Source organism: Grus americana, chromosome 1, assembly GCF_028858705.1.
Source record: "Grus americana isolate bGruAme1 chromosome 1, bGruAme1.mat, whole genome shotgun sequence".
NCBI classification, from domain to species: Eukaryota; Metazoa; Chordata; class Aves; order Gruiformes; family Gruidae; genus Grus; species Grus americana.
Window position 1 is genome coordinate 15,055,670 of NC_072852.1, and position 25,173 is coordinate 15,080,842.

Here is a 25,173-nt window from a genome sequence, read left to right on the forward strand (position 1 = left end):
GGTATTACAATCATGTTCTGCTTCCTTTTAGATTAAACAACTTCTGTTTAATGCTGTTTGGCAAAATAAATTTGAGTTCCTCAAGTCTCTGATTTTATTCAGTGTAGATTAGAATTTTTGAGTGAACTCTGATTAAGGCTTAAAGATGTATTTCAGTAGCTTGCAGTAGAGTAAAAAGTTTATGTTGGTTCTGTTGTGGGTCTCCCCCCCCCCCCCTTTTTTTTTTCTTACAAGAGTGGTGATGCATTTGCTTGCTAGGTCAGAGATGATGGCATTAATTGGGCTATACATTAGCAGTTAATTTTCTATATATACATAGCTCTAAAAACATATACATAGCACGCTCTTCTTTTTTTGCATTACTTTAAAAAAACAACCCAAATTTCACTTGATTCTCAGATTTGGTAACCACATCTTTCTGTGTTGACAGTGAAGGTTGCTTAAACATATAATGATTGGGTAACCTCAGTTGTTTTATGTAAGTTTGCAGATGTCACAGCCCATGAGGCAGCTAAGGCAGGTTCTTCACTTTCATCAGTCTCCCAGGCATTTTTACCTACATTAATTTCCAGTTGTTACGCTACCTGGTCACAAGTGTTTAAAGAAAACTCAATTAAGAAAAAACACACCACCACCAAAAGCAATTTTAAGCGCAAGAAATGTCTAAGTGGGGATCTTTATCCCACGCGTCCAGTATGTGTTTCAGACGTACTTTGAAACACACTAAAACTGTTTTTTAGAATTATCTAATAACAAGCATAAAATGAAATCTCTATGATGCTAATGGTATGTTAGCGTAGGTGAAACTGCAGTTGGTAGCGGAGCAACCCTTAATCTGTGATAGCCGATTTACCTGGACTAAAAAAAATTGGTTTCCTTTCAATTATTGGGTAGGAATTAATAGATTTTTATTTTTTTTTTACTTTTTCGGAAGAAGAGAACTAAATGGTAAGCTGATGTTTCCTTTAAGTTATAGATGAGGCCATTCAAGGCTCTACCCTATGAATGGAGTAAACTATGGTGGCAGAATGAGTGTTCACTTAAACTGTAAGAGGGGTTTGGGGTTTCTTTTATGCCTGCTACTAAAAATATTCTATACCTGGTTTTGGTTTAACAGGTTTTTCTTGCTGCTTATTCTTGAAAATAATATGTTGTTTCCTTAATTGTATGCATAGCTAGTGATATAGTTTGACATTTGTGGTATTTGATAAGAAAATGCTCAGTGTTTAAATGAGGAAAGCAAGATATCCCAGCGGCTAGTTGGCCTGATTGCTTTCCAGTTCATTGTATTTGGTGTCTCATGCAGTGGGACAAAAAAACAACTTGTACTGTGTAGGGGAAGAATGAACTGTAGAAGTTTTAGGCACTTAAGAGCGTGCTGAGATGTTTGATGTTAATTGCCAGAGTTCAATAGTGAGATAAAAATTTAAGAAGTTAGATGAAGACTTGGTGCCAGGTCATACCTGAGAGATGCCCTGTACATGCCATGTCATCATCCCGAAGATACCAACTCTATCAACAAAAGGAGCAAATTTGGATTTAAATCCACAGTGCTTTTCTGAAGTCCTTTTCATAAGTACCATGTTTTTCACTGGAAGCTTGTTAGTTTTTTCTTGGCAAGGATGAGTGTTAAAATAGGTTGATCTCGAAACTGTTGAGCTTTTGTAGACTTAAACTGAGATACTACACTTTCTTAGATGGAGGGAGTGTATTTATTAGGCATTGGTTTGTGCATCATTGCGAAGTGGTCTGTGTTCTTGCAATTTTGACATTTTGGAAGGGGTTTACAATTAATTATTCACTATGCAGGTATTGAAGATAGGAGTACTTTGCTTCAATTACCTAGTCACTTGTGGAAAACTTTGTCTATATTAGGCTAAATGCATTAGTTTACTAATCTGTGAATGGAGACAGCTGAGGTACTGTGAATGTTTCATCTCCTATACTTGATTGGGTGTTCTGCCCTACTTGGTAGGAATGGGAGACTAGTAATAGCTGGCATATAGGTGGGATTGTTGAATTGGCTTGTGCTAGTCAAGAAGATTGTTGCTTTGCTCTACGGTTAAAAATACTACTACTGATTCTTTTTAGCTTGCTAGTTTAAAAAAACCCACTTCTAAAAGTGGCACCCTGTGAGTATAGTATCTTCTAATGGTGATCTATTAAAATGAGATGGAAATTGTTTCATATCCTTATTGTAATCATTAGAATGATTTTTGATTTAAAAAAATACAGAATGGAAGTTACAGCATTGTTTCTTTTGAGATCCTTAGTTTGTATTGTGGACATTGAAAGTTGTTTTTTTTAAAAGTGAAAAAGTTAACAGTTCTCTCTTACAAATACTTGAAAAATTCTGTAACCAGGTTTCTATTGAAAGTTACAACAACTGGGCTCTGACAATATAGAGCAGTAAGCAAACATACCTGACATTCGGTAAGTCTGCCATAAAGTGAATCTTTGTCACCTCGCTGAACGTGAGGAATTTTTTTTTAATCACCAATTGAAATGATAATATTTTTATCAGTTTCTAATATTTTGAAGTTCAGGCCTTAAGATCATCACACTCTTAAAATAAGTGTATTTGAAGTTAACAACTATTAAAGAAGATTGAATGTTTTCCTTTTGCTTGTGTATAATAAAAATAATTCATTGTGACAGATAAAAGTGATTTTTTTCCTTAATAGTAAAATTGCCTGGTTTTAAAATGAACTGACTCAGTCTCCTGGTTTTGTTTGTTTGTTTTAACAGGGTTTGTGGATGCACTTAGATGTTTGCAATGAGCACTGTGGCTGGCATGCCCCAGTGTTTTGGATACCAATGCATAGGACTCCGTAGTAATCGAATTTATCAGAAACGAACGTCATGAGCATAGTGATCCCGTTGGGGGTTGACACAGCAGATACTTCTTATTTGGAAATGGCTGCAGGCTCAGAGTAAGTATGTGAACATGATTTGTTAGTTCTCTTATCTTTTTTTAATTTTTTTTTCTAGTGAGTATTTTTTTTAATACAGTTGGAGAGGACTTAGGAGTCTCCTTAGCTTTAGTGAATTGTTAATTACTTAAATTAATAACTGTCACTTTATTCTTAAGTTGGTTTCTTACTCTTTATGGAGAACAAAGGAGATACTAAACTGTTCTGTGGATGTGTATTTTTCTTGCTGATCAGACTGAGAAATACAGATGCTGCCTGGTTTGCTTTTCATACTTAAAATATTTTATTTTACCATTGCAGTTTGCTTCAAATATTTTTGATTTCCCAGGTTAGATAGGGTGTGGGAAATTGCAGGAAAATGTTAGTAATTAGACAAGGGTCCCTTTATTTCTGAAAGTTGAAGGCCTAGCTTAATGTCTAATACCATGTCTTCACAAAGTTATTTTATATTTAAAAGCTAGTAGAAATTCACTTGTTAATCATTCATTTCAGTTATTTCCTGATTTCAAGAAACTCTTCCTTTGCATGAAATAAGCATAGTGAATTCCTGGGTTTTGTGTGGTTTTGGTTTGTTGGGTTGTGGGTTGTGTTGTGTGTTTTTTCCTGAGGGGGATGGGTGGGGTGTTTCAGGGTTTTTTGTTGGTTTGGTGGGGGTTTTTGTGTGTTTTGTTGTGTGAGTGTGTTTTTGGTTTTTTGTGGGCTTTTTTCTGTAGTGGCATCTGAATCTGCAGAGTATTGATAGGCTAGACTTTAGGTATTGTTGATCTCCAGCTGGAGGTTTTTCCTGTCAAACATCTTTCCGTGTGTGTAGTATCAACCTGGCTGTCTAATGTTATGAGAGGAGAAATAGCGTTTTGGACAACTTGGTTCTTTGAGAGGTAAAAGACCAAGGTGGTGTTACAACTTTTACCAGTGTACACGATCCCATTGAGCTCTGTATATTTCAGAATAGTACTTGGATTTTTTTTTTCTTTCTGTTTTCTCTGTTGCTTTTGCAACAGAATGACAGGTGAGTTTTTCGGGAAAAGATGGGTGTCAATACTAAAGGTGATGTTAAAGGTCAAGAGAGTTTTTGTAAGCCACAAAGAATCTTGTATATTTCCTTGGATATACATGGGGGGGACGACGACCACGGGGGGGGGGGGGGGGGGGGGGGTGTGTGTGAATCCTAGTTCATTTCTTAGATCTAACAAAAAATGTTAAATTCATCATTTATATTAAATCGGGTTTTGTTTTTAACCACCTGAGATGCTCTTACTCTTTGCCTTCCTCTGAGCCTTTCTATAGCAGTGTTAAAGACTTTCCCTGTCTTTGGTTCCCACAAAAATACATTTGCTTGTTTTAGATACTGAAACAATGGATTAGACTTACTTTACATACATGCTTGAAATCTTTCATAAGTCAAAAATAAACTTCATAAAGTGGTCCTTCATTTAACAGGTACATTGAATAACTAACATGAATTTAAATTACTCACAACCACAGAGCATGTGCTAAGTAATACTACTCTGTTTAAGAAGCAAAGTGCTTTCTTTCCAAACTTTGAAAGAAATGTTACACACTGAGAGCAGCACTCTTGAACAGCTTTTTAAGGGCATGTTTCTCTCCTGTGCTTTCAGTTATATATGAGGCTATTCTAACTTTGTGCCATTTATCAGAAGAAAACTAAGAATTTGCAATTTGACACTTTTTGTTACATTAAATTTTTTAAGTTGTTTTGTTGATCTCTCACCAGTTTCCTTTGTGCAGGAAATTTTTTAACTTGAGTGACCTGTTCACAGCTCTCTTCATTATCTTTTCCTGTGTTTTTTTATGTTTAGGGAAGGTCATGATTCCTGAGGTTGCTGACATTCCTTGCAGACACAGCATGCCATGCTGAAATTGAAATAAATAAATAGACTTGTCAGTATAAACAAGATAGAGTTCACAGTGTGTTGCTTGCTTGATACTGTGGCATGGTGACCCAGTTAACATCTGAAGAAAAGCAGTTCCTAAGGGACTGGTACCAGTTAGATTAATTCATGTCATCTCTGCCATACTTACGCTGAAAAAAGTGTAAAAAAAAAAGTGTAGTTGCATGATTGGCTTACGCTGATTTAAAAGCCATGTCACTGTCTAAGGAAGTATGACACAAAGGTGTGTCCCTAATCTACCAGCTTATACAGTTGTAAACATTTTCTATCACCATCTATGCGATTTACGTGCTGTTTGTACGTTTTCTTCTAGAAAGTAGCATGTTGGACATAAATTATCTTGATAGCAATCATAGATTATCTATGAGCAAGTTCTGGGGTTTTCCCAAGAGGGAGGAGTTGGAATTTCTTCATTGTGACTGTCAGGTCTGATATTGCTTCATCAGTTGTTGAAGCATGAGCAAACACAAGAATGGGGGAATGGCAAACCTGTTTATATAGAAGGAGCCCAGGAAAAAACTCTTAGCTTAGTGCAATCTTTCAATGCTGAGGTGTTTTTCCTTGTGCTTCAAACTAAAGGATAAGCCTATTAATAAAGTGGATAGTTTATGTGAATACATAGTTTCACATATTACTTTAATAATTGTAGCAAATAGCTATGTGGAGAACAGTTCTTATTAAAAGGTTTGACCATCTTAAAAATTAGGTGAAATAGTCTGTCTCTTATGTTACTTGTACCTAAGTGAGCTCTCCAGTGGTGGATTCATCTTCGTAGTGTCAGAACATATATATATATATTTTATCATAGAATGGTTTGGGTTGGGAGGGACCTCAAAGATCATCTAGCTCCAACCCCCCTGGTGCAGGCAGGGACACCCTCCACTAGACCACGTTGCCCAAAGCCCCATCCAGCCTGGTCTTAAACACTTCCAAGGATGGGGCCTCCACAAACTCTCTGGGCAACCTGTTCCAGTGCTTCACCACTCTAACAGTAAAGAATTTCTTTCTAGCATCTAATCTAAATCGACCCTTCTTCAGCTTAAACCCATTACCCCTTGTCCTGTCACTACACTCCCTGATAAACAGCCCCTCACCATCTTTCCTGTATGCCCCCTTCAGATACTGGTCGGCTGTAATTAGATCTCCCTGGACCCTTCTTTTCTCCAGGCTGAGCAAGCCTAACTCTCTCAGCCTGTCCTCATAGGAGAGATGCTCCAGCCCTCTGATCAGCTTCATGGCCCTCCTCTGGACTCGCTCCAACAGCTCCATGTCTCTCCTGTACTGGGGCCCCCAGAGCTGGGGGGGTCTCACCAGAGTGGAGCTGAGCGGCAGGATCACCTCCCTCGACCTGCTGGTCACACCTCTTTTGATGCAGCCCAGGACACAGTTGGCTTTCTGGGCTGCAAGTGCACACTGCCAGCTCATGTTGAGTTTCTCATCAATCAATACCCCCAAATCCTTCTCCTCGGGGCTGCTTTCAATCCATTGCTTGCCCAGCCTATAGTCGTGCTTGGGATTGGGATTTTATTTGTAAAAGGCTTACTGAAGATGAATGTGTGACTTCTTACCATTAAAGACCTTGTAATAGTGAGCAGAGCCAGCCATTTTGGAAGGTTCAAAATGTGGTTCCTGACTTGAGAGTGTTAGTCTAGCTTAGAGCACGAGTATGACCTATGCATGGGAAATGCCATTGATGGTTCTGCTCTCCTGTTTTTAATATCTGTATGTGTGTTTTAGAGAGAAGGCCTGTATAATGAACCTAACAATCACAGTATATGGATCATTGTATTGAGTCCAATATCCAGGAGAAAAGATAATGAACATTGTTGTAGTCTTAAATAACAGGAGGGTACATTTTCATTTACTGTTGTTGAAACAGGGATTTTTTTTTTTTTAAGTATTTTAGGACAATGGGAAGCTTGTCAGTTCCTACAGATGGTATCGGGCCAGCCTATACTTGTAGGGCCTGCTGCAAGATGGTTAGGTAGCAGAACCCACTTTGTGGTAGAGAAGATAGTGCTCAACTCTGTTGTCTAGGTAGTGAAGCCCATCAGATGTGTTTGATTAGATGAAGTGCCTGGAAATAGAAAATACTGCTTTTCATACAAAATATATTACATTCCTTTATCTGAGCTGACCTTCAACCAGATACTGCTGAGGTGTGCTGGTGCAAAGGGAGAACAAACCTGAACCCCTTGAGAATGAGACCTGTCAAACTGGCCCATGACAGGTTGATGCTGCTGAAGCTAGCTTGGAAGCAAGAGGTTTTATTTGGGGTTTTGACAGATGTTTGCAGGAAGTACTGTTCGCTAAGTTTTCATAGCCTAAAGCTTGGATACCCACCTGCCTTTGAAAATTTTAGTTTTAGTACAATTTTATTTTCCATTTGAATACCTACGTTTTTATAGAAGTGGTTGATGGCCCCAAATTGTACTGATTGTATTTTGGGTGTTAGTAAAAAACCTGATCCCTCCTTTTACTATTATTACATGATCAGAAACAAAACAGTATTTAAAAGGAATGGGGTGAGGGAGACAGGACTTCTTAAAGAACAACTGACTATTGCTTAGGATGATTGATAGTTGATTCCTTTATTAAAAGTTAACTATAAGCTTGTAGGGACTCAGTTTTTGTAAACTGTCTGATCTCATGTGTTGCTTATTTCTCACTAATGCCATCTGCTGGCAACATGCAGAGCATTTTGTTAGCATTGTACTTTGAAATATGAACAGTAGCAAATGACCCAGAACATGAGAGTTGTTTCACTTGCAGAATGAAAATTATTTGAGGGGTTTGTAAAAATACGGGTACCTTTTGCTTTTTTTATTCATTTGAGAAAATGCTGTGTTCCTGTTTTCAAGTTACAGGAATGTCTTCAATCATTGCAGCTCAAGAGCATGGGGAAAGCTTTTTTTTGTGGTGCTTTTTATTTTGTTCCCTGTGAATTGCTAACCACAACACTTATCAAATATATATGACATTTTAGCAAATTGTCATGGTCAGTTTCTCATAGTAATACTTGTTTATTTTAGGTCATATTAGGATTTTGATCTAACTTCAAATTACTACAAACATTTCAGTTTTGATGAAAATTGAAAATACCATATATATCTCTCTTTAGACACTAAGGGTGCAGGTGTTTGAGGTGAAGCTGAAAAATGTGGTATGCTCAGAAGACTGACAAGCTTATTACCTCAATCTGTTACAGAGCCGGCCTGTGTTAAAAAATACAAGCAAGGAAAACCTCATAGTGTTCTTTCAGATCTGAATGCTTACATTTTTTCTTCCTGAGAACTTTCTTTTTGGGATGCCCATAAGAATGCCAATGGTGGGATTAGGGGAGGTGTCTAGAATACAGTGGTTAGTGCTTTGCTACTTGAGAAAAAAAAAAAATTAAGTGGTATCTCATGTTTTAATTGGCTGTACAAGTAAATATTTTACCAAGAGGTGTTCCTTCACAAACCTCCCAATTCTGAGATGCCTATTTGAGAAGGCGGCCTTGACCTTTGGACAAATGACACTATAGAGGGTGTGTTTTCTGTTTAAGGTCAGGGTCATGCATATAGTGGCCAGAAGAGGGGTAACAAGGAATTTGTGAAGGACGTACTAAAGTGTTGGCTGACCTGTCTGCCAAAGTTAGAAAGTTGTCTGTAGTTCTGTGGAGAAATGATACACATTCTGTACTGCTTATGAGATGAATGACACTTTTCTGTTGACTGTAAAGAAACCCACAATGATTAACTTTAGTGAATACTCCACCTCCACCTTCCCATATTTCTTAGTCTTCTCCACACTGCTCCCCACTTCCATCTAGCATTTGAGTGGATAAACGGAACAGTAACGGTTACATTCAAAGCTCTGGTGAGCATCTATTATAATTTAAGGAAGTATCTGTGGTCCCTGTGGATAAGCATTTGAAAAAAGCTTTGCTGAAAGCTGATTCTGCTCTGGTTTTGTATTTATGTTAAAACTTTTTTTAATACAAAAATTTAATTGCCTTTGTGTCACACACCTAATTTTCTCCCAGCCTTTTTCTGACTTTCCTCACTCAAGTAAAGTTGTGCTTTTTCCTTTTTAACCCTGTGATCTGAATCTGGTTTATGAGTATTAAAATAGTTGGGGATAAATGCATTTGCTATGGTTTGGAATGCTTCTGCTTCCCACAACTGTTTTGCCTCTAAATAGTAAACTTGGCTCTCTTAATATGGTTTATAAATTGCTAGAGCAGGTAGAAATAGATCTAGGGAGTAGGGTGTATTGTCTTGCCTCATATTTTGCAAGAGATTTAGAATAACTTTTTGATTTTTATAGTCAGTTGATGAAATAGGCATTACATCTCTTTTTAGGACACTTTCATTCTGGTATCTTCCATTGGATGTTCCCATGATGAAGTAGTGGGTATTTAGGTCATGGTAATATTTATTTTTAATGAGGAAAACTCTGCTAAATTAATTGTGGCATTGCTGAAGCATGAATTGTACCTGAATTCCCCCTCTGTCCTGTGTCAGTAAGCTTTCCTGCTCTGAAAACTGAGTATTTTCTATATACTGAAGCAAACAAGACCTAGGTTGAGCATTGAAACATGTAGTGCATAAGAGTAACTGTGCTGCTGCTTTTCCCATTCAATAACTGTTGAAGAATACTAGTAGAAGCAATACGGTGGTCAAGACCCTCTTGAACTGGAGAAAGATAAGTTAATTGCTGTCCTAGCCATGATGGATGGATAGTCAACACCTCATTGGCGTTTTGATCAGCTAGATTGTTAGAAGGATTAACTCGATGACATTAATGGTGTATGATTACTGCAGCAATGCATTATGTTGGTAAATAGGTAAAGGCAAATCTGTTGGAAAGGCACAGCTTTTCCAACTTTTGTCTGTTTGTTTGTGGTGGGCTTTTTTGAGTGGGTTTTTTTGGGGTTTTCTTCATAGTCATGGGTTTGATGAACCTGGCAAATTCTGAGCTGCTTCTAGCACATAATTGAAACAAACTCGGAATAAAAAATATTTTTGAGTGGAGAAGTGGCGTAAGAGAGTAAATTAGGATTTTTTTTTCCTGCATTTATGAGGTGATGAAGGTGTCATCAGAGGTGGTTTTTGTCTCATGCTAGTCAAAAGCTGTATTTCTAATGTTAGTACTTCATATGATTTGTGCACTCATGTTTGCTCACTCTCTAAAAAAAGGCAGCTGGTGATTGTTAGAGACATTAATGTTTTGAAAAAGATGGTTTTTCTTTGGACTCTAGAAACTAAAGTCTTCACCCAGTAATGTTTTTAACTAGTGTTTCTTTTTAAACAATTCTATCATGTATTAACCTCACATGGGGAAAACCCAATAAGAAGGGGACACCAAAAATGTTAGTAGAACGCTTTCAGGTAGATGTGAGAATACTGTATATTGTTTTCAGAAAGCTAATGATTAATTATGTTCTTACAAAAAATGTTACCAACAAATATAAGTTGCTGGTGTTCTTTTAAATTAAACTAGTGTCACTTCATGGCATAACAAAAAGCTTATATTTAATACCTTAGTATTTAAGAAAAAACACTGGTATCTATTTCAACTTAAGATTGAAATACCAACTTTATTTAAAAAATCAGTTCAGGGAAGTGTTAAGATTTTTGTGATGGGAAATAGACTTGATGCATAATAAAAATAAATTAGAAAAATGAATCAGACTGGATTTGTGATGTGAGTCAAAAGCCACTTCAGTTTTAGATACTGATATTTTGCCCTGCCTTTCAATGTACAAAAAAACCCAACAAACAAAAAAGCCCCAACCCAAAACCAACTTTAGTTAACACTGGATTCATTTGATGTTTGTCCCAGCGTGGTTGAATCACATGGTGCAATGAGAAACTATGAGTTACTGACTAAAGTATCTCAGTCGGGGGGGTGGGGGTGTGTGTGTGTGTGTATATATGTGCGCTTGCATGCACACGTGAATATATATATATTCAGCTGAGGAAAGGTAATGAAGGTGTAATTTCTTGTGCTCAAAAAGACCTATTTTCATATTCCTTTATCTTGTCTTTCATGTTGTGGTTTAGTGCATATAAACCATAGTTTGTCTATTAAAGAAGGTACTGCCTTTCACTACAAAACCTTCTTTCGCAGATTTTTATGTTTTAAAGATAAATCGATAAACTGCCTTTTTTAGACAGATTTGCCCTACTCAGGATGTCTGTCTGTCTGCAGCCTCGAGTACTGTTTGGCATGGATGGCTGTGGGTGGTGCACTAATGTAGCCACTAGATGGCATAGCAGAATCGAATAGGATTGGCGGTAGTGAAGGGCTCTGTGGGTTTGCAGCTCTTGAATTACTGCTTCTATCTCTTGTCATCAGTAAGCTGAAGTCCTTTCTACAGCTTCTGTTACAATTCTGTAGACTTGAGCATACAGACTGATGACTCCCTGACAAAGTGTGTAACACACTTTTCTGTCCCAGATTTGCAGCTTGTGTCATGTGATTAAGCATGCACTTTTCTGAGGAAAAAAAAATTGTAATCTACGGAGGCGTAAATTCTCTGCCACTCTAGAAGCTTCATTTTAAATGAAAGAGGGTTGGGTTTCCTTTTTTTCCTTGGGGTGAGGGGGCAGTTGGGCCTGTGTGAGTTTGTTGTCACACCCTCCCCTTTTTGTATACTCCTTTAAACAGGAACAGCAGGCAATTATTTAGAAGTTGTGCAACAAGTACCTGTACATACATATTAATTGTATTTATTCTTCTTCTGTCTTTTGCCTTGCAGACCAGAATCTGTAGAAGCTAGCCCTGTGGTAGTTGAAAAATCGAACAGTTATCCACACCAGTTGTATACCAGCAGCTCACATTCACACAGTTACATTGGTTTGCCCTATGCAGTAAGTTTCATGCTAAGTATTCTGTATAAGATAGATTATGTAAAATCTGCTGGTTTTAACTGGAAAAACTCTGATTCATGCTTAACATTTTTATATCTTACTGGGAGTTGGGCATGTTGGCTAAAGATGGATGATTAGAAGCAGAATACAGAATATAGTGCACTTACATGTGAAATATAGCTGAGAAGGCAAAAAACGAGCAATGACAGAAACAAAATTTTAAACTATTTAAGTAGTCTCCAAGATTGTTTACAAAGTGAATTCTTACACTTTGGCTTAAATAACCATCAGTGTATGAACATTTAAGAGCTATAACTTATCTTTCCACAAAAATGTAGGACCATAACTATGGTGCTCGGCCTCCTCCAACGCCTCCAGCTTCTCCTCCTCCATCAGTCCTTATAAGCAAGAATGAAGTAGGCATATTTACCACTCCCAACTTTGATGAAACCTCCAGTGCTACTACCATCAGTACGTCAGAGGATGGAAGCTATGGAACTGATATTACCAGATGCATTTGTGGCTTTACACATGATGATGGATATATGATCTGTTGTGACAAATGCAGGTAATGAATATTAATTTAAAAGCTAAAAATTGCTTAAAACTTCAAGTCATGCTGAAAGTAAATGTAATGTTTTAATTATGTTGAGTCACAGGAAATTTCCTTCCATCAAGACAGTGTTTGAAGGTTGTGTGGCTTTCTAATAGGCAAGGTAGTTGGTTAAGGCCAGTGAATATTTTATACTTTATTCCAGTCTGTTTTGACTACTCGTATTAACTTGTTCATGCATTTACTTGTGCATTGTTGCTTAATAAGGGTATATCTTTTTCCCCGCTAAAAAGTATGTGTCTTTGTTATTTTGTCCAAGTTATTTGTTAGAATGGTGAAATAGAAATAAAGACCTAGGGATTGGTTCTTAATCTGCATGTACTGAATAATAAAGTATCTTGGTAAGTTATGTATATGTAAATCAAGTAACTTGCAGGATGTAAAATAATCTGAAAGAAGCTTCTCAAATACTGGGGGTTTTTTTTGTGTATGATCTTTCTGATAATAATTCTTAATTTTCAAAGGACATAGTTTTAAGAATTTTAATAACTATGAAAAGACTAACCTAGATTCTTACTGGAGAAGCTGAAGTTAAATGTTTAAACTTCTGTGTTCCTGCTTAAGCACCTACTTGATCATAGTAAAATGAGTGGGTGCTATTAAATACTTGGACTTGGAAAAACAAGCTTAGAAATTTTTAGACCTGATGTACTTAACAGGAGAAGACAAATCTCATGTTTCTGGACTTATTCTGTATTAGCCTGTATTTTTACATTGACTATGTTTAACAAATGCTGCTGAATTTATTAGATCATTGTGTATTTCTAAAATTATTGTTACAGCTAATTAAAACATTAATTTGAACTTCTGTCTGGTTACATAACAAGCTTGTTAATTTTTGATAGTCCTTTATTCTGATAACCTTCTCCCTTATTTTGAAATCTATTTAGATGTTCTTTTAGCAATGGAGCTGTAGGCAGTCACCAATTAGGTAGTCTGCTTCTTTTGAAGAAAAGATTCTCTGTGAGGATTTGGAGAGAGTTGTGATAAATTCACAAGTGGGAAGATAACGATGATTTCTGTGTCCCAGTTCCTTCTAGCAGTGTGGGGATGAGCATTAACTACTGTCTCAGGTTAGCCTTCAGTCTAGCAAGCAGACTGTGGGAAGCAGTTAATGCTCTTCCATGCTGCACAACAGTGCTACCAGTCATGTGGAGTGTGTATATAAAAACATGTATGTTCTATTAAAATACATAGGTAAATAAAAACATATATTTGTATATATTTTTAGTATAGAAAAATAAAATTAATGTATATATTTATAAAAGGAAATGGAATCCTTTTGTTGAAAAACAAAGCTCCTGTTACTATGTAAAGCATAAGTCTTGTTGCTGAGGGTCTTTGTATCTATCTTGTTCCCTATTGTGATAATTTACCATTTTTTATTTCCAGTGTTAGAGAAAAATTTCCAAGAGGGAAAATGAGTCTAAAGAAGCAGAGAGACACCGGGAGACAGCCACAAGATTGGAATTACAGTGATCAGTGGAATAGAAATTCAGCTAGCAGAGTGGTGGTGAAGACAGTGATTGAGATGTAGTTTTAGGCAGTATTCAATCTGAGTAAAGATCATGATGAAAAAAAACCGACTCACTCTCTCTCTCTGTGTGTGTGTGTGCGCGCGCGCGTGTGTATTATGCACACAATTTTAAAAATTGTGCTTAAAATAGAAACTTTTTTTTTTTAAGTGTCTGGCAGCACATTGACTGCATGGGGATTGACAGGCAGCATATTCCTGACATATATCTGTGTGAACGTTGTCAACCAAGGTGAGTAGTTTGGTTGATTTTGAACTGTAAATGACTCCATTGAGTAGAGAATATAAGAGAGGAGGTACAGGAACAACTCAGCAGATAAAACAGATACCATGTGGCATAATCCTGATAGTTCTAGTTAAAGGAGCTACATTTCTGATGCAGGTGATCTTACCAGTCTCCATTCCCTTGTTCACAGTAGTCATTGTTTCACCTCCCTAGGCAGCAGGGGTAAACCCTTGAAATGCTTCTTGAAATAGCAGTGATTTTTGGCTCCTTTCTCAGGCTGACCGATACGTAGACAATCCATTCCATATTTTGTTTCATCGTTGTCATGTGTTAAGATGCCTTAACAACAGTTTTTTCATGTCAGCTGTCCCACTAGTGTTTCTTAGTGTCTTTTGCTTTTATGACCCCGTTCCAATAAGTTGCAGTGCTCACTTGGAGCATTTGTTGCTCTGGAATGAATATTTGTATGCCACCCTGCCCGCCCCCCCCCACCCCCCTCCAACTTGAAGTCATATGACATGACAAGGAGGGTAATTTTGTTCTGTGTGGTAGGTAGATTATACCTGACTGTAATCATAGTTGTCCTGTGATGTAGAGCATAAAATGCTGCATGTTACTTACACTGCAGATTTTTAATTAAGAAATGAATAAAAGACATGCGTCTTCAGAACATTTTAATTACTAGTAAATGATTCTTTTATTTTTGAGAAATAGTTTGGAACTTGTCCAAATAGAATATTTGTTTTGTATTGTATTGTGACAATTGTTTTGAAGAATCTGCAGGAAAGTGGTTTAATGCCTGCTTATCTGTAATCCGTGGACCAACTGTCAGTCTTTCTTCTGAGCTATCAAGTTTTGTTATGTTTTCAAGGTATTTGGATACTTGTACGTGCATTGCATTAAAATGGAATGCAACAGTGCACAACTTGTTTTTCTAAGTATCTAAACATTCAGCTGGTCTACTGTTTATTCTGTAATAGTCAATGGAAAATGGCAACTATGTAAATGTCTGTTTTAATACATGGAGGTATTGATATGTAAGTGTGAAGAACGGAATGAAATCTATTTTTTAATTTCAGGAATTTAGATAAAGAAAGGGCAGTGCTGTTGCAACGAAGGAAAAGGGAAAATATGTCAGGTGAGCAAAGCTTAAAGATTTTTCCTTAGTAAAGGTTATAAAATAAGTATGTATCAACTGTATAGACTTAAGAGTGTATACATGGTTCCTGCAATTTCGATAGTCTTCAGCATATAAGGTTTGGTAAATCAATACCTTTTATTTGACTTTATCATTACTAAGATAACACTATAGCAGAGTAGTTCAGTTCCACGTGTTTTGTTAAAGGTTGTCACCAGTGCCTTTTTTCTTATCATTGTGGAGTAATTCAGTCTGAACATTGTTAAAGTTTCATAGTAATGAATGTAGCTTTTATAATAACTAGACTACTTTGAGTAAGCTACTGAAGATAAGATGGAAGAAGGTTCAGGTTTCTTCTGCAGTAAGAGAAGGTTACTAAGTCTACTTTGGTTTTTTGGAAAAAAAAATTTCACAGCTTTGTCATTTTTTTCCTTCATAGTATAGACTACTCATGTCCTCATACTAATCTCTTAAAACTGTTCCATTGCAGGCGATATTCCTGTCTCTAAGAATTACATAATTGAGATTTAAAGTAATCTAACATAGTTTTGAGAGTGCATTTGGGTGTGTGTATTGGTATGGTTTTGACAATGAGAAAAAATTGCTAAACTTAAGTAACACAATTATACGATGATGTGGGGTTTTTTGCCTTTGATAACTAGATGAGGCTTGTAGTGCAAGTACCTATTTCAGTCTCTATAGTTAATGAAATTAGCTCTCCTGCTGTTCATAGAATTTCAAAACTCAGCCAGCCTAACTTGTCAGAAGTTCTGTCCAGCCATTACCAAAATGTGTTGTGGGTTTCTTGATTGACAGGTGATACTTTCAAGGTCTGTTACAAAAGTCATAATTTGGGAGGAAGTCATCCTCCTAAACTTAACATGAAGTACTGGGGTATGTGCAAGAGTGTGTGTTAGGATTTCTCTGAAAAATACCATGTAGTACCATGCCTACTTCATATGCCTTCAGAAAATTCTGAAGTATGTGATGTGGCCTGGAAATGTCTGTGGCTTAATAGTGCTTCTTGGTGCAGTTGACGCTTCCTGCTGTCCAGTGCTAAGCTACCTTAAGTCCCTTAAAAGCATTAATGACTTATTTAGAACAACACAATAATTTTTTGTCTGTTTTCATTTTAACGAAACCAAACTTAATTTGTAAAGTTTTGGTTGACCTGCTAGATAATACAATTTTTTAAAAAATTTTTTTTTAGAATTAAAAATTGATTTTTGCTGATTCTATTAATAATAGAACAAGTATATTTGTAGTTTATTTGGAGTTAATGAGTTCACTAAGTGGTATGATATTGTGAGAATGAACTTGAATTTACATACAGGATAGGGGAGGTTGATGGTCTGAGCTATTTCAGTCTTCTCTGACATTTGTAGCCACGCTATCTGATCATTTACTCTAAACTTAAGGGAAGAGAGAGAGTCAAAATCTTAGCAGGAGCTGAAGAGATTTTATCTTTGAAGTTAGTGTTCGGCCCTCCTTAATCCTGATGATTAGTCTTTTCGATCTGTTCTATGCATTCAATAGGAAAGGAAATACTAAATGGTAAATCTTAAGTATCAAACCAGATAAATTCTGATCCTTTTTAGTCTAAGACCTAGTTGAAGTGCAGTATTACTTACTATGATTTGTAATACATAACTGGAATGCATGCTTTTCTCTCTAGTTAATTTTCGTTTAGCAAATACATTTGCTTGGCTAAATCCACTTTTTGTATGTTGACTGATACCCAGAATTACTTTCAGTTCAATTGAACCACGTAGTATGAACTGTCTACCATGAGACATTAGTAAAAATGGCCAATTTTTACATATGATTCCAAGTAGGAAAAGCAAAAGTGGCATCAGTTTGAATGTATCAAATGTTTTAAGTATTCAACAGCAGCATACTGTTACTTGTAACTTATTAGTAAGTTACAGGTGTTTGATTAAAGTTAAGATTGCATTAATTGGATGTTCTTGGAGTAAGTATAAATTTAGGGGCTTCTTTTTTTGTTTTATGTATAGTAGAACTTTTCATTTAGATAAGACAATACAGTATAATGTTTTTTTATTGTAAAGATTTCTAAAGAGTTGCTGCTTTAGCCATGTTGCTAAACATTGGGGAGCAAGTAGTAGATCAGTCTATTTGCCTTAAGAGCTTTAAAGTGAACATTTCACATGATACAAAATTTGGTGAGAGTCTTAAACTTTTACATGTAACCACATCACCTTTTTTCTTGGCAGCATTTATAGCCCATTGTTCTGGGATCTGTGGTTGTATGTGGTGGTGATGGTTTTGTTGTTCAGGTATAAAAGTGTAATTCCAATGTGGCTTACTGTGCATTGGATTGCTTACTGTGGTTCAGTGGAGTGAGTACCTTTGTTAAGCCCCTAATCAATTGTATCCTTTGCACTTTGGATTTGGGTTTTTGTTGTATTTTTTGGTTGTTGAGGGGATGGGGGGTGGTCAGACATTGATTTGGGGTTTTTTTGGTGTGGTGGTTTTTTGTTTGGTTGGTTTTTTTAAGATACAGTATCTAGATGTCTAGTTCAAGAACGTTGCTTCAAGCTGTCTGGTCTTGAAACTGGTGCTGATGAAGTCACTTGCCGCTTATGGGGAAATTAGTCTGGGCTCATAACTTCTTGTGAAATTTGGAGAGTTTGTGTCTTGCCTTCCAAGATGCAAAATCTTTCCTTAGAATGCTTTACTAAGGCTCTGCAAAGTGAAAGCAGGTTATGTAGGTTAGGAAGGAGTGTCTCAAAACAACTCTCTGTAATTACATGTTCAGTTGAGGTAATTATTCTTTACAGTAAGTTAAGGCACAGTGTAGACAACAATATTGAAATGTTGCTTCCCTAAGGAAGACAGTGTTTTATGGGGTTTTTGAGGGGGTTGGGGGAAGGTGTTTGTGACACAATGATTCTGCAGGCACTAGGTATGGACTACAAACATTGAAAATTTCAAGAGAGCCTTGGGTTTTCATTTCTCAGTCATTGGTTTTTCTGCTATTCATTCTTCTTTGATTAGATGTTTCTTCTTTCTATGTGGTTTTTTATGCTAGTTCAGAAAATAGTCCCAGCAGAGATGTAAACAAATTCAGAAAACATCCTCAGCTCCTAATATGTAAAGTATAAATATGCGCCTAATAAATTGTTCAAAAGAACAACCAAGATAGTAAAATTGCATTGCTTACTATGCACAGAAGAATCCTGTTAGGGAATGTTGCGAGCAAGAAAAATCCAGAGTAACCAGTAGCTGGAGTTCTTTATTTAGTAAAGAAGGTTTTGAGAATTAGGACTGTTGAGAGCACCTATTAAGGCAACATCCTTCTGAGCTCAGAAGGAATGTTTTCTTTGCTCTCATTAAGTATTTGTAAAACCTGCTTCTATGCAGTTTCAGGAAAAAGTCTTGCTTAGTGTGAAGTATGAAGGCAGAATATTTGGAAAAGCTGCTAAAATCTGAGAAGTCTGTACTGAGCACATGGGAACAGCAGTCTCCCTCCTATCTAAGTGCACCATCTCTCTTCCAGTCCTCCCCATACCTCACAGCCTTTCATCTTGACAGAACTAGGGTAATCCTGTTTTAGGTCAGGAAATGTATTTATCTGACATAAATGCTGATGTATGCTAAATTTCAGGCTTTGGCTTTTAGGTCTGTGGGTGCACAGCACAAAGAAAATATATCTGTCAGTTTGTGTGAGATCTTGTTTTAATGAGTAAAACAGACTTCCCTTTTCTCTTCCATGAGTAGCAGAATGTTATTGTTAAAGAATTTTGAGGAGAGACGGCTTTTGGCTAAATTGACTTATTTACCCTGAAAAAGGCACTTGACACTGCAGATTGCAGCTGAAATAGTTGATTATGACTTACACATGACTGATTAATAGGGCTTCACAAGAAATGCTGGGCAGTCATTAATTTTAATCCTCTCTAGAATAGTCATCTGAGAGAACCCTGAAGCCATGTTACAAGTAAAAGCTATATATAAGTGAATGAGTTAACAAATTTTTTTTTACCATTTTTGTTCTAATTTTGCTTATAATGGAACATGATCATATAATTCCATTCACAGAATGGAATTAATCTGGTATCTTTTTCTTACCTGGCATTACAAACACCTGTTAATTGCAAGCTTCTCATTGGTCATTCATTTTCATGCTGTTGCAACTGTTGGTGAATTTTGCATGTGAGTGCTTGAAGCATTTGTCAGTACACTTTTTTGTTTTTTAAAAGCAGATGTAGAATAACTAGTGAATGTTCTTCCTACAGTATTTGATTGTTTAAAGAATGTTCTTTGTTTTAAAGATGGGGATACCAGTGCAACAGAGAGTGGTGATGAGGTTCCTGTGGAACTGTATACTACTTATACAACTACAATTCCTGTAGCTCCTACAAGAGTTACAAAAGTCAATGATAAGAAAAGGAAAAAAAGTGGAGAGAAAGAACAGAACATAGCAAAATGTAAAAAAGTAAGTGAATGTAATTTCTTTTATAACTGTGTTATAAATTATAGCTATGTGACATCTCTTACCAAGAGACACTGGTTTTAGAAATCAGGCTATTCTTACTAATAATATTTTACTACTTGGGTTTAGATTGAAATGTAATACTCTGCAGTAAATGGTACAGTTTCCCTGCCTCTTTCCCACCCCTTAATTCAGGTTAATACGTACTAGCCACAAAAGTTCAATTTTGTAATTGAGGCAGAATTTGTAGAGAGGAATTGCATTGACCACTTGATATAGTTAGAGGTGAGGCAGAACAGGCTTTGGATACCCAGAGAAAAATTCTGTGTCTGAAAGTCTTCAGTTGTGGTTGCTTTAAGTTGAGAAATGTTTGCTCTCAGTTGTCCTGATGTGACTTTGCGTCCATTTATTAGAGTTGAAATTGTGTGGAAGTGTGCTGTCAGAAAGTTAGCTACTGAACTGCTTTGGTAAACATGATATTGACATTATACTGTTTAGCTACAGGTGTAAACAATAAAATATATGTGAACAAGTAAAGTATGTAGAATTTCCTAAACTAATGAGTTTGTTTCTGTGGTTTCGGTTTCACTGACTTGGATGAGAATTTTGTCCTTTAAAACCAGAAGTCAGAATTGGTCACTGATATCTCTTTGGAAGTCTTGAGTAAAATGTTTTCTTTTGAATGAATGGTTCTGAACATAAATTTACTACCATTTACTACCATTCTTCTGTTATCTCCCAACATTGTGTGAGATGATTTAAAGAATGAGGATTTTTTTTTTGTGGCATGACAAACTTCTTTCAAAAGTGAACGTTATAGTACATCTGTGACACCTCCTTCCTCCTCCCCTCTTTCCACAAATAGTGTAGTGAAGGATGGGAATGGGCAATTTACAGATTTACCTGGTAAGTGTGGGGTGTCCTGTAAGTAAATTTTCAATTACTTTGCCTTGAATTCTGAAATTCCATAGAGTCATGTTGTAATATGGGAGAAAGGTAAGGGTACCTGGACTACTAGCTCTGACATCCAGTATGCACTTAGCTTGGAATGCTGAACTGGTTTTTAAAATATATTTTCTGAGATGGTGTCTTCTTGAGATTACAGTGTAGTTTGTTCTGTTGTCATTGTCTTGCATGTTTTATTGAGAATGGTCCACGTTTAAATTCAAAGTTCCTCTGGAGGAAGTACAAAATCTCATGAGAATATAAATACCTAATTTTGTTTCAGGCATTTCGAGAAGGATCCAGGAAATCTTCACGAGTAAAGGTAACATGATTTTGTTTGGTTTTTGTTTTAAACCTTAATTGTACATTACTGAACTAATATGAAGAGTGCAATTGGGCTATACATTAAGCACTAAAATACTCTTTGATAACTAATGTACTACATACGCATCATAGTAGTTTTAAATGAAGGTATGAGCACTACATCTTTATGTCCTGCAAAGTTAACTGAAATAGTATAGTGTAAATTTTTATTCTGAGAGTACTTGTTTTTCAAGAGCTGGTGGAGGAATTAGGACTCATTTGTGCTATGCAAGGGAGTACAGTTGAGTGCACACCTCATTTGAACTTAGTAGCTCCAGCGTTTCATAGGTCTAAGCAGCAAAAGAATGAAGTGGCTATATTGCATTTGAAAGCTGAACTAGTGATTCTGCTCTGTCATACCTCCATGTATTCATCTGGTGGGACTCTACTCACTAGTGCTGGCATAGTTCAAGGAATCGTGTTGGGATGTCTGTTTTGTAAGATTTAAGTGTTATAGCAGTCTTTAAATTTTCTGTGAGACAAAAATATGCATGGTGTGAAAACTAGGTATTTCCCATAGATTATTCATCATTGGAATATATATTAAAAAAAAGTGGGACACAATTTACACTTCAAATGTATAAGATGTGACTTGCCAATTGTAAAGACAGAATTGGGGAAGAAATTCTGTTTTGTGCTTTTTGAATATGGTGTTTGTAAGGTTCCATTATGTTTTTTCATGGTTTTCTTAGCATCGCACTTTTTTTTTTTTAACGCTGTTTGTGTGTATGGTTCTCTTGAGGGACAAAAGAAATGTAATCAGTAACAGGTAAATTGAATTGCTGAACTACTTGCTGTTTTATTAATGTTTAATAGTGTCTCTGCTCAGGTGGATAGAAAAGGGAGCGTTGGTTGGCTGCTGCTGTCCGTAAGGAGCATTGGTTGGCTGCAGCCTGGCCGCTGCTTATGAGGTCCGGAGGTACAATGGCACTTTCTTTAAAAGTGAAAGGATCTGAAGCACTGCAGAAGAAAATTGTTTAGTGAGGATCAGATAAGGGGAGAAAAATGATCTGTGCAAAGTCTATAATGTTAGAGTCACAACCTTAACATAGTAGGTGTAGGATTAGGAAAGTTTAGTAAGTTATGAAGTAGAAAAAGATAACAGCATGACCCTTGAAGTTGAAAGGAGAAAATCAAATTTGTATTATAGGATGGAAGGTGGATTTCTTTATATTTGCATATATTAAGAAAAATTGAGTAGGAAGGGAGATCTGACCCTCCAACTCCTGCACTCATAGATTCATGATGCAGTGCATTTGTGGGAGGAAACAATGTCAGTCTCCATTTTCATCCCACTAAAAGCTAGAAACCCTCTTGAAGGGGGAATGTATTCCTGAACTTGGGCTATATTTATGACATTATAAAATTCATAAAAGGACAAATGTAATGCTGCTGAATTCAACCTGCTTTTAAGTAATGCAGACTTTTATACTGGACTTCCTTAAAAAAAAAAAAAAATTAAGCCCCTTAAATCAATGGCATACCTTTGCCTTTCATTTCGTGTCTTGTTGTTGAATTACTTTTTATTTCAGTATCTTTTCAGTATCTTGTAATATGTGGTCACTTCCTTTAATTTTTAGGGCTCAGCTCCAGAGATTGATCCTACTGACAGTTCGAACTTTGGATGGGAAACTAAAATCAAGGCATGGATGGATCGTTACGAAGAAGCAAATAATAACCAGTACAGTGAGGGTGTCCAGAGGGAGGCACAAAAAATAGCTCTGAGATTAGGCAATGGAAATGACAAAAAAGAAGTCAGCACCAGCAATCTGATTTTCAAACCTCCAGTAGAGGTAACCAGCTGTGTCATGTTGTATTACTGTATGCTGGTTTTGTGCCATGGCAATGATACCCATTTTAGATGCCTTTAAAAAAAAAAAAGGGGGGGGGGGGGGGGGGGGAAATGCGACTACGACTTCACATTTATTTTCTATATGTTGTCTCACCAGATCTAAGCATCAGAGTTTTAACAGCTTTTTCAGAATTTGTAATTGATTTTTCATATGTCCTGTATCACCCCAGATTGTTTACACTTGCATGTCAGTTCTCATAAAAATAACTAAGGTGCTAGCCTGAGCCTGAACATTGGATTGTCCTTAGGCTGTCTTTTTTGGTGGGCATAAAGCATTAAGCTTTACTGCTGCTGTTTCTCTGCTCTGTGAGGAATATGAGGGGTGGTTAGATTAGATCATAGAATCATTTAGGTTGGAAAAGATCTTAGAGATTATCGAGTCCAACCATAAGCACTGAAGTTGGAATCTTTTTTCTGCGATGTGTATCAACATGTTAATTGTCCCCGTTTTTCTTAACATGTGGTAAGTATGTTCTGGATATTTAGGTATTCAGATAGAATATCACTTCATTTCCAGTTCATGAAGGATGTTCTGATGGTAGGTGATGTTCTGATACTGATTTTTTTTTTTTTTATTATTCTTGTGATCCTGTAACTTCTACTTTATGAAGAAATAGTGCAATGTGTTTTTCTGTCCTTAACATCAGTTACTTATCAGCTTAAAATCAGAGCCACACAACAGACTTCAGCATTTTGTAGCAGAAATCTCAAGGAGTAGGTACTGTAGCAGATTAATGGAAGCATCTTTGCTTCTTTGCTTCTTTTCCTCAAAGACCGTCCTGGCATATGGGACACCCTCCTTAGAGGAATATCCCTGCTTATAGAGCCTCTTGCCTACATAGAGGCTACTTCCTTTTTGATTGGCAATGACAGTTATGAGAGGTGTGAGTTCACTAATTGTCAGGGTATATATTGGGTTTTAATTAAAAGTCATCCTTCCATCTAAAGATATGGAAATAAGAAATTTGGAAACTCTCTTAGGATTCTTTATTATTCTTACTACTATTTTCCTGTTCTATTTCCTTTAATAGATCGTGAATGTCCTTTTAAGTTTGCGTGTTTTCTTTTGTTTGAAGGAATTGAAACCTTTTGAAAGTGTTATGCAAAACAATGCAGCAATTCATCCTAGTAGTGGTGAGAGTCAAGTGCACTAAGGGATATAGTACTTGAATTGTGAGAACATGAATATGTCGGGTTTCAGCCATGTACTGCAGAACCAGGGCTAAAGCATTTCTTGAATCCAAATGAATAACTAGTTGCATTGGTAGGGGAACAGGACAGTTTGATCAAATCAGTCTGGAGGTATAATTACAAAAAGGAGGGGGTTTTAGTCCATATAGAATTGTTTAATAGTTGTGAAAGTATAATCTGCTGTTTATAATAATAAAAGAATGGTAGAAAATACTTCATAAATTAACTTATGTCTTTATAGAGCTACGTGCAAAAAAACAAGAAAATTTTAAAAGCTGCCAAAGACTTGCCTCCTGATGCACTTATTATTGAATACAGAGGAAAGTTCATGCTGAGAGAACAGTTTGAAGCTAATGGGTATTTCTTTAAAAGGTTTGTTTATTCCAAATATTTTAATAAGGTGACTGTTAAAATACTGTTTTGCCAAACTCTTGCCTCAAGTACAAGTGGGTTTCAGTTACCAGCAGCATCTTGCATTTTATTGTTGTCTGAGTAAAAATAATTGTAGCTGGAATCTGGTCTCCCCCTTCTCTTCTGGATGTCCTTACCGATCTGTTCAGGAGTTAGTTTCCTCTTTCTTTGTTCTTCCCTGGTTACAGGATTCTGCATTCTCAGTTGGGTAGTTTGTGCACCTTAAACCAGAGATTGGCAGGTTCTACCATCCTAAAATAATTCAGAAGGTAACGGCAAAGACATTCTCTTTTGTAATTGGACACAGGTCAACTTGAGGCCGTTTTACTGCCAGAGTTCTCTAGTTATTGAGCAATGTGTGACTGCTTCCTTTTTCCTGTGGATCATTTTCAGTGCTGCCATTAGTTTTCCCTACTTGGGAGATTGCAGGTGGCCTCTTGGAGGAGAGAGAGAACACAGAGCTTTTGCTCAGTAAAGATGGAAGGGTTCCCTGGCACTTGCAATAGCAGAACTTAAAACGTGTTTTGGCAAAGTATTTAGATGCCCCCTTTCTTCAGGAGGGTTGGGTGCTAGTGATACTGCAGGTGTTAGGCAGGATGTGGAGGTGTTATCTTTATTTTGCTTTTTAGATGATTCTATGAGGCACCTAAATTTATACCAGAGTTTCATTTTAGGACCTGCCATACGAAAAGTTTAAGAAAGATGAAGAATCTTAACCTTGTGTCTTCCATGTCTAGT

At 36.6% G+C, this 25,173-nt stretch overlaps 1 protein-coding gene and 1 long non-coding RNA gene across 2 annotated transcripts in view; both read left to right on the forward strand.

Annotated features, from left to right (window-relative positions):
* Positions 1 to 25,173, forward strand: part of LOC129199016 (uncharacterized) — a 71,681-nt gene that overhangs the window by 15,098 nt on the left and 31,410 nt on the right. The gene's annotated exons all lie outside the window — the stretch shown is intronic.
* KMT2E (lysine methyltransferase 2E (inactive)) overlaps positions 1 to 25,173 on the forward strand; it is a 62,734-nt gene that overhangs the window by 14,861 nt on the left and 22,700 nt on the right. The window contains 9 exon segments of the mRNA XM_054807684.1: positions 2,749 to 2,933; positions 11,595 to 11,706; positions 12,045 to 12,274; positions 14,005 to 14,085; positions 15,159 to 15,217; positions 19,513 to 19,676; positions 20,902 to 20,940; positions 22,562 to 22,774; positions 24,266 to 24,396. Of these exon segments, the coding sequence (XP_054663659.1) occupies positions 2,863 to 2,933; positions 11,595 to 11,706; positions 12,045 to 12,274; positions 14,005 to 14,085; positions 15,159 to 15,217; positions 19,513 to 19,676; positions 20,902 to 20,940; positions 22,562 to 22,774; positions 24,266 to 24,396 (1,100 nt within the window). The 5' untranslated portion in view covers positions 2,749 to 2,862.